At 58.0% G+C, this 14,111-nt stretch overlaps 1 protein-coding gene across 2 annotated transcripts in view; it reads right to left on the minus strand.

The window, feature by feature from the left end:
* Positions 1–13,367, minus strand: part of ZCCHC24 (zinc finger CCHC-type containing 24) — a 68,519-nt gene extending 55,152 nt beyond the window's left edge. Inside the window, exons 1-2 of one of the 2 annotated variants that reach the window (XM_037804382.1) lie at positions 13,027–13,353; positions 1,577–1,777 (exon numbers count right to left, since the gene is read on the minus strand). In XM_037804382.1, the coding sequence (XP_037660310.1) occupies positions 1,577–1,777; positions 13,027–13,272 (447 nt within the window). In that variant the 5' untranslated portion in view covers positions 13,273–13,353. Of the gene's footprint in view, positions 1–1,576; positions 1,778–13,026 lie in introns of both variants that reach the window. The other variant, XM_037804381.1, reaches the window with a different exon arrangement.
* Positions 13,368–14,111: the final 744 nt, after the last annotated feature.

Below are 14,111 nucleotides of genomic sequence, written 5' to 3' on the forward strand. Positions count from 1 at the left end.
AGAAACCCAGGAATAGAAGGAAACTTCCTAAACATCATAAAGGACATATATGAAAACCCCACAGCTAATATACTTAATGGTGAAAGACCGAAAGCTTCCCCTCTAAGATCAGGAATAAGACAAGGATGCCCACTGTCACCACACTTATTCAACACTGTGCTGGAAGTTCTAGCAAGAGCAATTAATTAGAAAAGAAAAAGTAATTAAAGGCATCCAAACTGGAAAGGAAGACATAAAACTTACCCTGTTTGCAGATGACATGATCCTATACCTAGACAATCCTGAAAAATCTACAGCAAAGCAACAAGAGCTAATAAAAGGATTCAGCCGCCCATCTGCCCCTCTTCTGACCCAGAGAACTCCCTGGGAGGTGGGGCCTCCCCCTCTGCTGAGGTGGCCTCATGCCAAGGGTGCTTTTCCTGCTGAGTATACTGGGGCGTGGCAGCAGTGGGCAGCCACAGGCGGTCAGCTGGCACTAATCAGGGCCTGGGTGGGCCTCTCATGTCCAGGGGTGGGGGCAGACCCAGATGCACGTGAATCACCTGGGGGTCTTACTAAAATGCAGTTCTGGGGTGGGGCTTGGGATTCTGCATTTCTAATAATCCCCAGGTGACGCTGATGTGGCTGTCCCTGGGCCATCCTTCAAGTGGCAAGGACCTAAAGATGGCACGGCCATTCCTGAGAAGACAGCTCGGGTAGGTAATGAGTGGCAAGTACATCTCAGCCTCAGCCCCACCCAACCATGCCCTCAGCATCCAACATCTGGAGGGTAAGACCACAGCAATATTCAGAGTTTCCAGAATCCCATTTCATTATATGGCTAAAATAAAAATAGTGCCAAATATTAGGGAAAAGAAAAATCACTGAAAATCTCACAACCATACTAAAACACGTGCTAACCTTTCTCCCTAGGATTCCAAAGTCACGTCTGTCTGTGAGCTGGGGGGTCATCCCATGAGTGGGATCTGCCCCAGATTCCCCACCCAGTCACTGTGAAGTATTGGGTAAGAGACTGGGGCTGCCCCGACCCCCTCCAACCCCCAGGGAGAGATGCCTGGTCCAGCCCTACAGTGCCTGAGGCCTTCACCCAGACCGCTCCTGGGCCACAGATTCAGGGCTCCCCTCCCCTCTTCCACGGCAGGCAGGCTAAGGAGGCAGAGGTGGGGTCTGGGGGAGGGGGCACACATCTGGTTTCCTGGCCCGGGGCCGGCATTCCTTCCCTGTGACTGTGAGGAGACAGGGTCCCCGGAGAGCAGTGAGGAAGGAGGTGCGGGTCCCATCCGCCCCGCTGTCACAGGACCCACCCCGGCAGAAAGCCCAGGACCTCAAGGCCCAGTTAGCATCCAGAACCCCCCACCCAGACTGCCGGCTTCCCAGCATGGGCCCTCGCTGGCTCTGTCCTGCCATAGCAGCCAGCCTTGCCTCCGAAACACCAGAGGGGACGACACGGTGGAGTCCAGGTGGCCATGGAAGGGGCCCTTGGGGTGGGGGGTGCTCCACCTGCCCTCCCCAGAGAAGGTGGTAAGCGGGTCTGTAAGGGAGCCCAAGAGCCCCTGCCTGGGCCGGGCCGCCTTACCTGGGGGCAGTCCTTGATGTAGTGTCCTTTGTTGAAGCAGAGGTGGCACAGGTAGTTGGGAGGGGGCCGCTTGCTGGGCTTGCGGGCCTCGGAGGTGAGGGTCAGGTCAGAGAAGTGCTCGGTGAGGGAGCTGAGGCCGTCGGCGATGTTGTTGAGGGAGCCGAACGGTGAGGCCCCCTTGTACATGCCACTGCTCAGCGCCTGGGGGAGACAGAGGCTGTGAGGTCCAAGAAGGCCAGGGGGAAATTCCACACCCCCCCACCATCACACACACATACACACACACACAATCACACTGAGCCTGTGGCTGTTGTGGCCTCCAGGGGCCTGAGCTCAAATCCTGACTCTAACCGTGAGTCAAAGGTGAGCAGTTCACTGCTCTGGGCCTCAGTGGTCCCATCTGTAAAATGGGAATGATGCCAGTTACCTCATAGGGTTTCTAGAAGGCCAAAGTGAGGGCATGGATGGAAAGCACTTTATCTTGTGCCTAGGGAGGAAGATGATGGTGATGATTATTATTATCACTAGTTCTTCTCTACACAATGCCATGAGTTAGGAAGATGCAGTGGAAAGCAACCTGTTAGCTCAAAGGGCTCTGCCCCTCACTGGTGATGGACTTCAGACAAGTCCCTTACTCTGAGCTGACTCAGTTTCCCCATCTTGTAAGGAGGAGGAGCATGGACCCACAGCCTTGTCTCCCTTTTACAGAAGAGAACTGAAGTCCAGCTCTTCGCCCGGCCCTCGGGAGGCCTCGGCAGCTTTCCCGCAGGGCAGGGCTCATGCCGGCTGTGTCCAGAGCCTTCTGCCCGGCCCCGGCCATCTCTCAGTGAGCCTGAGGAGGGAAAGGGCCCACGTCTCCCACCTCCAGATGACGGGAACCAGACGTCTCGCCTGGCTTCAGAGCAGATGCGGCCCAGGCCCCTCCTGGTGAACGCAGCCTCTATTTATAGGAGTTACGGGCTCCGCGGCCAGCACACCGGAATTCAGCGAAGGTGGGGCCCGCGGTGAGCCTAGGAGAGGACGGCTGTGGGCCACCCTTGAAGGGGACAAGGCCGGGGCTGGAAGGGGGTGGCTTCCCCAGGAGGTTGGCGGCAAACCTGGACATGGGGCTTGGGTATTTCCTACCCCAGCTCCAGGAGGGAACTATGGGCCTTGGGGGACCTTGGGTCTGACAGGGGAGCCAACGATCTTGTTTGCAGGGTGGAAGCAGTCTGTTCTGTGCCCCCTCAGTGTGGGAAGGGAGGGCAGGGCATCAGGCATACCCCCTCTAGGGCAGACCCACCCCTCAGACATGTACACCCAGCCTTCCTCCTCAGCCCCTCTTCGTTGGGTGCTGCCACTGTTCTCAGCTCCCCAGGATCCCCTCCTTGTACCCTGGATCAGCCCTCTCCCTCTCGGGGCCTCCATTCCCTCTGTGTACAGGGTGGCTTGGACCCGAGCCCAGGATCTGGAAGGCAAGATACAGACGCCCCATCTGGGACAGACCAGGCCTGAGCACACAGCCAACCTACAGTGACACAGAATCAAAGCCCAAAGGTTCCTAATGGCCACCTCTGTTCTGCCATGGCCCTTTCTAGGATTTGGGGATCCATGAAACACAGGACCAATGGAAGATGCCACACAAACCTGGACCCCATCCTGGGAGGCAGAGGGTCCCCATCGCTGGGGGGTGTGTGAGCCAGTGCTGGACACCTCACTGGGCTGGGGAGCATTCAGATGCAAACTGGATTAGGTAATGACAGGGACATGTTCTGAACACTTCCTAAATCCCAGCCACTAGGAACTTCACACATTTCAAGGTAGCTGGTTCTCACCGCAACCCTGGGAGTCAGGGTCCCCCGTCTACAGACAGATGAGCATGTCCAAATTTCTGTTGAATGACCTAGGAAACTTTTCACAAGTACAGTTCTCTGGGCCCTGCCTCGGACCTACCAAAGCAGCCTCTTGGGAGTTGAGGGCCTGGAATCTGCATTTTTAAACCTCTTCCTAGCAGTTCAGATATAGCCAGCCCAGCCCCACCGGCCTGGGGAACCCCTGGACTTTCCAATCCTTAAGCGCTCTCCTCCTGACTCTAGGATTTTCCCAACACCAGGAAACCCCTTTTCCCACCCAATTTAGCCCAAGGGGAGACAGCATGGCCCCGCCCCAGCCTCCCAGAGAAAAGTTCATCCAAACAAGAAACTTGAAGCTCCAAATGGCGTCTCACCCTCATGGCTGGGAAATGCAATTTCACAAATAACAACCCTCTTTTTTTTTTCTTTTCCTCTCGCTCTTTTTTTTTTTTTTCTTTTCTTTTCTTTCTTTTTTTCTGGATAAGATTTAAGGAATCAGGACTGTTTTGGCAGCAAATTGTCAAGAGGAAGGGGAAGTTTGGTGAGTGCCAGAAAGTGCACTAATTACACCCTGAGATCTTACCCTCCCCTCTTGCGGCCAAGCTCCCCTGCCCACATATGGCCCCACGGGCATCCCTGGGCTGCTGGAGATATCTGTGCAGGATGCCCTCTCGCTGGCAGCTCATCACTTCCACAACAGTGTCATAAGAGCCACTGCTTTGCCTGGTCCCACAGGCGGCTCCGTGAACCCTCCCACCCCCACTGTCCCCTACCTCCAGTGCCCCTGGTCTGTCCCTAATGGGTGCTCCTTGCTCCCCTCCTCCAACCCCAAGTCAACACAAACGCCACCACCCTAGAGCTGAAAGGAAGAGAGCAGTCAGAAGACCCAAATTCATTCCCACGTTACAGACGGAAAAACCGAGGTCCTAGACACAGAGCCAGGGCACCCAGCCAGGCTGAAGGGCCCGAGTCCTGCCTGCTGGCCCAGAGCAAAGGGCGGGTGGGGCAGTGAGCTGTTTCCTCTCCCAAGTCCCGGAGGAGCTCGGGCCATGGAGGTGAAAGGCGAGTTTGTGCCCCCACTCCACCCCCCGCCACTTCCACAGCCTGTGGGGCTGGACAGAGCAGAGGCCAGGACCCAGGGCTCCCTGCCCTGGGCTGCAGAGCTGGAGCACGGCCTCTCAGGCCAGGGCCAATGGAATGGTGGCTGAACTCCTGCTTTCTCAGGGTCCGGGCACTAGGAACGGAAAAGACACTCCCAGAGCCTGTCGTGCAGAGGGCACCTAAGAAGGGTGGGTGCCAACTGCTAAAAGTCCTTCAGTCTGGCGGGCAAGGAGATGAGCGGCCCTCCACGGGTCAGCCCCCAGGCTCCGCAGCAGCCCAGCCACTCCTCCCGGCATCCTCTCGGCATCCACGGTGCAAACCTGGGCCGTTCTCCCTTCAGCTCTGCGCTTGCTTTTCTACCCCCAGAATCTCTTGCTGTCTATCCATCTGTACCCCCTCCAGGGCATGGGCCAGGTCTGACTCTACTCTAGTTGTGTGGCCTTGAGCCCACTCTCTCCCCTAACTCATGGCCTCAGCTGCAAGGAGCAGCCCCAAGAATTCTGGTGTCCTCTGGGCCTCCACGACCTCTGCAATGTGGCCGACCGCAGGCAGTTGGGACCACTGTGTGACACTCCCTGCGGCGGCCTGCAGGGGCACTGAAATCTCCCTTTCATCTCTTGGCACAAGTGCTGCTTCCTCATCTCTCCCACAGGACTGGATGCCCCCAAAGGCAGCCCCTGAGCCCAGACTCTCCTGCTGCTCCTGGGTCCATTACTGTCCTGGGCTCATCTGATCACAGGCAGGGAAGGGCCTGGGAGCCCAATGACAGATGAGGTTGTGGACACCCAACATCTCAGGGAATTCAGGTTGGGTCTCAGAGGTCCCGAGGACCAAGGCCGAGGGTGCTCCCACCCCAGATGAAGCTCCTCCAGGCGCTGGTGGAGGGCAGCCACGCTTGTGTTGAGAGTGGACAGCCTCTGGGCCACCAAGGTCCAAATCGCCAGCCTCGGGGAAGAGACCGGCTCTCCTTCTCTCCTGGGAAAGTGACCCCAGCGCTAGCAGGAAGCGTGGGACCCTCACTCCACACCAAGGAACTGAGCTCAGACTCCTGCCTATTGCAGGAACTTCCCCAAGGCTCTCACTTGGCTGTCAGGAGAAAGTTAGGTGGGAAGACACTAAAGTTGACTCTGCTCTACTGTGTGTCAAATGCTTGACTAGATCTTTTCCCTTTCTTAGTTCCCTTGTGCCTTGTACTTAAGATTCCTTGTACCTGACAAGAACATTGTTTAGATGGGCATTATTGGCCCCATTTCATAGAGCTGGAAACGGAGGCTCAGAGAGGTTGAGTAACTTGCCCAAGGTAACGCAGCCAGGACGGGGCTGAGATTTACACACAGATCTGTTGGCCGGTCACATTTCAACCTCCACTCAGCCTCCCAGGCCTGGCTCTCCCTACAGAAAGGGGAGCCACAGGAAAACGCCAGACACAGACCATTCTCCTTGGCACAGGACCCTGTGACATCATATTGCCAAGCCCTCAGCCCTGACAAGCAGTGCTGGCTTCTTTGGACTGTGTGTGTGGGGGGTGGGGGAGGTGGGGGGTGGCACTGAGCCTGGTGGTTTTGCTGAAGAAATTCAGATGTGGAGGCAGAGATTTCCAGGCCAACTCCACTTCTCCACAGAGCAAGCAGCGCTCTTCCTTCCCTACTCTTTACCCCCGGGACAGTGAGGGGGCGCAGGAGGTGGGGGGCAGGTAAGAGTTAGAGAAGATGGGCAGAAGCTTCTGAGGGCAGCCGGAAGGAGAAGACAGCGATGCAGAGAAGAGAAGCCGGGACAGCAGCAGAGCTGGGGAGCAGTGTCCACAGGCAGAGGACATGGCAGCGGGCAAGGCCATGGAGACGGGCAGTACCACTGGACAGGGCAGCCCCAAGGAGGCCTGACAAAAGCAAATGGTTCTTGAGCTGGCCCTGGGAGAGGAACTCTGATTCTAGTCCCCAGCTCTGCGGGGAGTCTTTTCTCCAGCTGAACAGCTGCTTTCTTAGCCCCAATCTCCCACCATCCCAGACACACATGCACACATGCACACACACACACAGCCCCCCACATTCTGTTTGGGACAAGAAACCATTCATCCGGCAGCTGACTCCGTTGCTTCTCCCATAGGGATCGGTGCTTCCTCTCCCCCTAGGGACAATCTGGGACTCCAGACCCTGGAGTAAACACACACACCCCACACACACCGACAGACGCACATGTGGGCTGGGAGGGAGAGAAGGAGGCAATCGGAGAACATGGCAAGAAGTTGACCAATGGGAAAGCGAAGCCACACCTGGCTGAGGGATCCCCCAGGTGCAGTCACACGGGGCCCTGCTCCCGTTTCTGAGGTCCAAAGCTGACCTGCGGGTCGGGAAGGCTGCAGGGCTGGCCAAGGCGGAGGCAGCAGCCCTTCACCCCAGGGCCCCCAGGGGCTCCATGGCCTCTGGGAGATCTGTTTGTGCAGAGCACATTGGACACAAGCCCCTGCGCACAGCCCGCGCTCAGTAAAAGCTGGCGGGCTCAGATTTAAATAAAATTGCACATTGTTTTTAGTAGGGGAGTAGGGAGAGAGAAATGGAGAAAGGAGCAGGGGATGGGGGAGCAGTGACAGCAGAACAACACAGAGGAGACTCCAGGGAGACCTCTGGCCCCTCAGCTCCTCCAGCTCCCATGCAGTCACCACTTACCTGACGCCAGCCCCGTCCCCAGCAAAGCACTGGCGCCAGGAGCCCCGAGCTCTCTGAACATGTTTGTTGAAGGAAAGCAGAAGCATGAATCTGGGACTCCCAGAACTGGAAGGGACCCTAATATTTGGCCAGTCTGGGCTACCACTGAGGCTTGCACCCTCTACAGCAGGGGACCTCAATCTGGGGTTTGTTGGCAATATGGAGGTGTCCATGGTCCCCCCAAAATCATGTGGAAATGTGTGTGTATGTGTGTGCACCTATGCTTGTGTCCTGTGCATTTTGCTGAAGAAAACTTCAGCAAACTCAAATTCTCAGGGGTCAATACCAAAAACGGTCAAAAACCACTGACGCATCTAAGCTTCTGCTTGGACACCTCTATAGACGGGGGGCTCACTATCTATCAAGTCACCCCGTGTCAAAGAATCAACAGATCAATAAATTTTCATCTTTGGGAGATAAAACAAAAGACTAAGAGACCAAGGAGAGCTCAGAGTGCTGACAATTGAGCTATCGAGACAGACACATGTGTTGCCAATGACACAGCAAGACCAACTGTCATGCCATGCTTACCAGAAGCACATACAACTTGTCTGTCATGGGGACACAGAAGCTGGAGGGAAGTCTGCTCCCCAAGACAGCCAGGTAAAGCTTCTCAGAGAAGGGACATCTATCTGGGTCAGAAAGAAGGGAGCTGGAACCTGTCAGTTGTGCAGGGCAGGAAATGGCACTTGAGGTAGAAGCAGTAGCAAGCGTAAAAGCTCAGAATGGGACTGTTTGGTGTTCAGAGACCTCAAGTAGACCAGTATGGCCAGAGGAAGCCACACACACTCACATATACTCACGCACACACTCACACACCCAAGCACGGCTGCACCCACACACAGAGGATTTCAAGCATCCTGAGCCCTAGATGAGATCCCTAGTTCTGCCACCAATTCCCTGAACACATTGTCCTCCTCTTGAAGGGCCTCAGTTTCCCCATCTGGAAAATGGAGCTGCTGCTCACAGGGGACAAAGGCTCTAGGAAGCATTCTATGCCCCCCCACCCCACCCTTCTGCCTCTGCCAGGCCAGCCCTGGACTCACATCCCATAGAGCCCTAAGCCAAGTTGCTTGGTGGTAGGAAACCCAGTAACCACAACCAATGCCCACCAGTCCTCGAAGGGTTTGGGATCTGGGCCCAAACTCCAGGGGGCCCAGAGCCTCAACAGAATGGCCATGGTTACCGCCAGGGAATGACCCAGGTGAGCACCAAGCTGGGGACCTACTGCAGGATGGGCACGGTGATGATTCGTAGCTTGAACCCAGAAGGCCATTAATCTAGCTCTGCCACTGGCTTGCTGGGTGACTTGTCAGGCCTCTGCTTTCTCTACTCTAAAGTGGGAGCCACGAGGAAAGAGATGCCAAGAGCGATGCAGCGCCTCCTCCCTGGGGCCCCTCCTCTTGGTGCTGACCCTCCTGCTCTCTCCTGCTGCTGCTTACTGATTACTGATGCAGCCTGCTTTCCTCCCTCCCACCTGAGTCAGAAGGACCCTGAGCCCAAGGCCCGCCCAGTCAGCTTCATCTGATGGAGGGAGAGCCAGGCCCACGGAGATCCTCCCGTCCTGAGTCACAGCTCAGCTTCCCTTGGGTGGCCAATGGGGCTGGGGGCACCCTCCCAAGCTCCTGGCTGAGCTAGAATGGCCATTCCTCCCAGGACCTGCGGCTCCCTACCCTCCCACCCGGGCTGTGCAAGCAAACACCGATGGGAACCAGCATCACCCTCAGTGGAACAAACCCCCATCCACAAGCAGAAACGGGCCTTTATTCTACCCATCCTCATGGGTCAGGCTCATCTACACCCATTGAGGGCACGGGGAACACATTCAAACCTTGGGAAACTGTCTGGACCTGGGGACTATTTAGGGGAGGACACTCCAGTCACTCTCCTGTGGGTCCGAATAGCCATGTCTGTGAGGAAGGGCTGGAGGCCCGGAGGGGGGCTGTCTGTTAAGCCCCATGACCCCCTTGCTGCTGGTTTCAAATCTCCAAAGGGCAACCCAGAGGAATAAAGAGGAAGGGGTCTTTGGTGCTGCAGAAGACAGACTAGGACCCAGGGAGACCACCTGAGTTAGTTCAGGAAGAGCTTCCTAAGGGTTGGAACTACCCCAGCCACTAAGGGAAGGGGGCATTCCCAGGGCCTGGAGATGTTCTGAAGCACACTGGCAGGCTTCTTTCTCTGGTCAAATAGGTGTGGGAAATGGGCTGAAAAAAGTTACCAGATTTTGTACTGCAGGACTTCTCAGAGCCTTCAATGTGCTAATGAGCATTGTGTATCTCCAAAGAAAGGACGGTGCTCTGTGCTTCCACGCTAATCTACCTCCAAGCACCTTCTCCTACCCTCCAGAAAGCAACCCTTGACAGTAGGGCCACATCTTTAGGCCACACCTGTCCCTGGAGGAAGAGGGAAAGAAAATGACTGCCCTAGGAATCCAGCCTGAGTGGAGTGGGTCAGCCATGGCTCCCATTGAGGGGCTTCAGGGATTGCCCAGGAGGGGCTCTGGGCAACCCTCCACAGGGCCCTAGAGCTAATACGAAAGAGGGAGGGAGCTCCACTTTTCCCGAGGCAGAATCCCACAGCCCCAAACTGCAGGGCACTAAAAGCCCAAATAAAATGAGACAGGAAAGACGAGACCCCCATCCAGCCCAACCTCCTCTCCCTCTAGGAACTGCCTTCCTTGGGTACCTGGAGTGGGAGGTGGGCTCACCCAAGGGTCTTAGGAGTCTTTCTCCAAAGACATATAGCTGTTGCCACAGTCCAGGGTTTGAATCTGGGGGTCATGGCCACCCTGAAATAATGTGCAAGATTGTGTATACTCAGGCATGTTTTGAGGGGAAGGCTACAACTTGCAACAGTTTCTCAGAGGATCCAGGACCCCAAGTGTGAGACCAGTGCCAAAGATGGCAGGATATCTGGGGGACCCACGGGGCTTGGGCCCAGTTTCTAGACCCAAAGGCCTTTTAAGACTGCACAAGGTGCCTGCTTTGGCCTGGCACCCTCACTGCCCCCGGACCTCCAATAAGCATCCAGGTCACCTCCTGGCGCTTGCCAATGCTCACATTTGCGAATCCTGCCATCTCCCCTTTCTGCTCCCCGGCCCGTGTTCCACTCAGAACCCTTGGCTTATCTTCAGCCTCCAGAGCCGAGGTTCCAGGGGCACAATGGGCTTCTGTGCCCCCATGTCCTCACACCCCACCCCCAAAACCCAGCTGCATTCATGGTGTTTTTCGACTGTGGTGGGAGCAGCCTGGGGTGGTGGAGGAGGGGGTGGGCTCTTGGCACAGGGGCTGGTGCAGCCAGGCCGCAGTCAGCGGTCAGCATGCAAGTCACATCCGCAGGCACTGCCACCGGGCCTGCCAGCCTCACACAGAATGGTGACACTCCTGGGCCCCCTGGGTCCCCTCGTAGAATCCTCTCCGGCCCACACACGACTGGCTTCCTCTCCAACCGGCCCCTCGGCAGCTTTAAGGTGGGGGGTATCTTTTTCTTGCCTTCTCAGCCTGTTGCTATTTTGGGGCCATATTAGGTCACCAGCTAAGCCCTGGGCGCAGGGAACGCCTGTCCCCAGGAGCACAGCTGGGGCTCTGAGAGGGTTTAGGAGGCGAAGCAGGTGGGGGTGAGAGCGAGTGAGCCTGAAGCCAAGAGAGCCTTCCGGAAGTCAGCAGGCACCACCCTCTGGGCCGCCAAGGGAGCCACTGGCTGCAGTGAGCATTAGGAGCAGCCCCTCCTGCCTCCTCTCTCCCAGCCTGTCTCACTTTTGTACAGCTCTAAACTTTCATAGGCATCATCTTGGAGGCAAGCAGACAGTAAATTTAACAGATGGGTAAACTGAGGCTTGGGGAGAGACAGGGGTTTCTGCAAAGTCAAGGGGTGAGAGGCTTTTTCCACCACTGCTCTGGGTAACCTTTACCAGCTCCTTCTACCCTGGCTCCAAGCAAAGGAATGTGCCCTTTCATGGGGAAATGGATGTAAACAGCAATGAGGGGACAAGGCAGGCCTCACTGGGGAGCACCGCCCCCTGTCCTGCCAGGAACAAGGCCACCAGAGGGCACAGGCAGGAGATCAGGAGAAGCTGATTAGGGCCCCTACTTGACCTGTGGGTCATGGTTACCTTCCTCCTTGGCTGAGGGACCCCCATCTAATCACCCACCCTTCACCCTGCACCAGCCTGTCTGTCTGTGGCTCCCACCACTCATGACCCTGAAAGCCTGGGAGCCCACACCAAGCTCAAAAAACATTCCATGAGAGAAAAACAACCAAAAAGACCCAGGCCCTAAAGAAACACCCAACAAGCTTTCCTCCAAAGTCACTCATCCCCTGAAGCCAGTTCCCTGAAGAGACAGCAAAGTCTCTTACAAGAAAGAAAGATTCCCAGCCAAGAACAATTCCTCACCTGGAGCGGGCACTTTACAGTTTTCAAAGAGCTTGGGCAGACATATGCTTTAGCCGGGCCCCAAAGGGTACCTTTCCAGTCTCATCCCCCTCAACTATATCCTGTGATCCCGTGCCCCACCTCACCCCACTCCAGCTCTATCCTCACCACCAACCAGCCCTTCCCTGGGCTTGGTTGGAGCTGGCTCACCTCTGGGCCTTAGGCCAGTGGAGTGTATGCCCATGTCCCCCCCAGACAGAGAACATCTGGAGGACACTAGTCCCAGCTCCAGCACACAGTAGGAGCATGGTAAATAATGGCCGAGGCCTCCCCCTCCTTGTCCTTCCCTTCTCACCCAACCAATTCATTCAAAAACAGATCCGTGTGCCCGGGTCTGGAAGGAAAGTGAACCCCATGGGGGTCCTTCCCCTCCCCACACCGTGCACCTTTGCAGAGAGAGCTGCCAGCAGGGGAGAGAAGGGCATAGAACACAGTCTGAGATTCCCAAATGAGGCAGGAGTAAGTGGGGGCGGGGGAGAAGTAGGGGCCCAGCTGAAGGGAGAGAAGGGAGAGAGGCTCTAGAGGAAACCCCTCTAAAGGAGCTGGGAGGTCACAGCGATCTGTGTATTTATGTAGACGGGGAGGAGGCAAGGTCCCGTCGACTTTGTAACCGAATCCACTGAACAGGCGGACTTCGCCAAGCAGCCGGCCTGGGTTTTTGGAGAAGGCGCTGGGCAGCTGGAACCTCTCCGCCTATCTAGCCCCCCTTCCAAGAGCTCAAGAGGATTTCCCTTTCATTTCCTTCCAGGCTGGGAGGGCGGGGGACAGCGCAGACTGCGGGGTCAAGCCCTCAAAAACCACTTCCTATGTGGCTGGGGGAGAGCGTGCAGCTGGAGGATGTATCTGGGGGTCCCCGTGTGAGAACAGCAGGAAAAGTCCTCTGCGCGAGTCGCTATTCTCCAGGGTGCCGTTCGGGTCGGGAACCGCCGAGGTCGGAGGAGAAAACAGATTTGAGGGCCCTCCGAAGAGCTCGCGGCAGAATCCGCACTCTCGGTTCCAGCCAGCGGCAGCCAGGAGGGGGCTGGGTTTGGGCGTGGGAAGGACACTTGGAAGGGGCTCCCCGATCTGGCAGCGTCCCGGCTGCCTGGAAAGAAGCCGGAGCCCCCGCCCCGCCGCGGCCCCCTCGCCTCCGTCGAGCAGGGCGCCCCGGGAGAGGGGACGAGAGAGCCCCGCCCGGGCCTGAGCTGCGCCGGGCCGGACTCAGCCGGGAGGTGACGCGCTCCCGGCGCCCCGGGGACTACGGGCGGCGAGTTTGGCAGAGCACAGAGAAGCCGAGCCAAGCCGAGCCGGGCCATGCGGGGCCGGGCCGGGTCGGGCCAGGAGGAGCGGGGCAGATAGCAAGGGGCCTGGAACGGTGGGGCGGGGGCGCGCGGGGACACCCACCTCTCCGCGCTGCAGCTGGAAGAAGCTGTTGAGATAGCTGGAGTGCAGGGGCGAGCCCAGCTGCTCCGGGCGGCCCTTGCCGAAGGCCAGCTCCGGGGGCGCGGCGCCGGCGGGCGGCTCGGGCCGGAAGGCATCGAAGGCGCTCGCCTGGTGCGTGTCCTGCAGCGACAGGTAGACCCAGTTGAGCAGCTGGGCCGGCTGGTATACCGAGGCGGCGCTCGTGTCGATGGCCGACAGCAGGCTCATTTTGCGGCGGCGGCGGCGCCGGCCCCTCCCCGGCCGCCCGCTCGCGCCCTCCCCCCACCCCCCCAGCGGAGGGGCGGGCACCGGGGAGCCTGAGCCCACTGCCCGCCGCTCGAGCCCCGACGGCGATCGCCCTGCACCCTGCGCCCCGCGCGCTGCCCGCAGCCGCTGCCGCCGCCTCCCCCCGACTGCAGCCCTGGCGCGCGCCGGCGGAGGAAGGAGGCAGCGAAAGTTGGGCAGGAAACTTTTGGTCCCGCCCCCTCCGCGCCGCCCGCCCCTCCCCTCCCGGCGATCCGCTATCTGCCGCGACTCTGACCCACCCTCGGCGGACCCCGGGGCGGGGGCTTCGGAGACCCCGCCCCCTCCCCCGCCCCCTTGGCGCTGTCCTCGCCCTTCATTGGCCGCCTTATTGAATATGGAGTAGTGGGGGCGGGCTGGGGGCGGAAATGAAGGTTCATTTACTTATGCAGCCCGGGGAGGGCGGGTCCGCGGGCCGCCCAGCCCTCCCGGACCCCGCCCCGCGCCCCGGCGGCGGACCCGGCTCCCCCAGCCTGCAGCGAGCTCCGAAGCACCCCGGCCTGAGCAATCTCGTCTCACTTTGTGGTCGGCTCCCTTCTACTTGGTTTTCTTTCCAGGTCCTCTCCAAGTATTTCATTTCTCACTCTCTCGTTCTTCCTTTCCTATTTCCTTCCTTTCTCTAACGACCTGCCCGCTCTCCTAGATTAAGATCTCCTTGTGCCCCTCGCCTCATCGTCTTTCTCTGTGGCTCTGCCTGTCTCCCTCTCGTCTTTCTCACTTTTCGTGTCGTCCGATGTGTCTGACTGTCCTCCACACTCGCTGAC

This window comes from Choloepus didactylus, chromosome 15 (genome assembly GCF_015220235.1).
Source record: "Choloepus didactylus isolate mChoDid1 chromosome 15, mChoDid1.pri, whole genome shotgun sequence".
In the NCBI taxonomy this organism is placed as follows: Eukaryota; Metazoa; Chordata; class Mammalia; order Pilosa; family Megalonychidae; genus Choloepus; species Choloepus didactylus.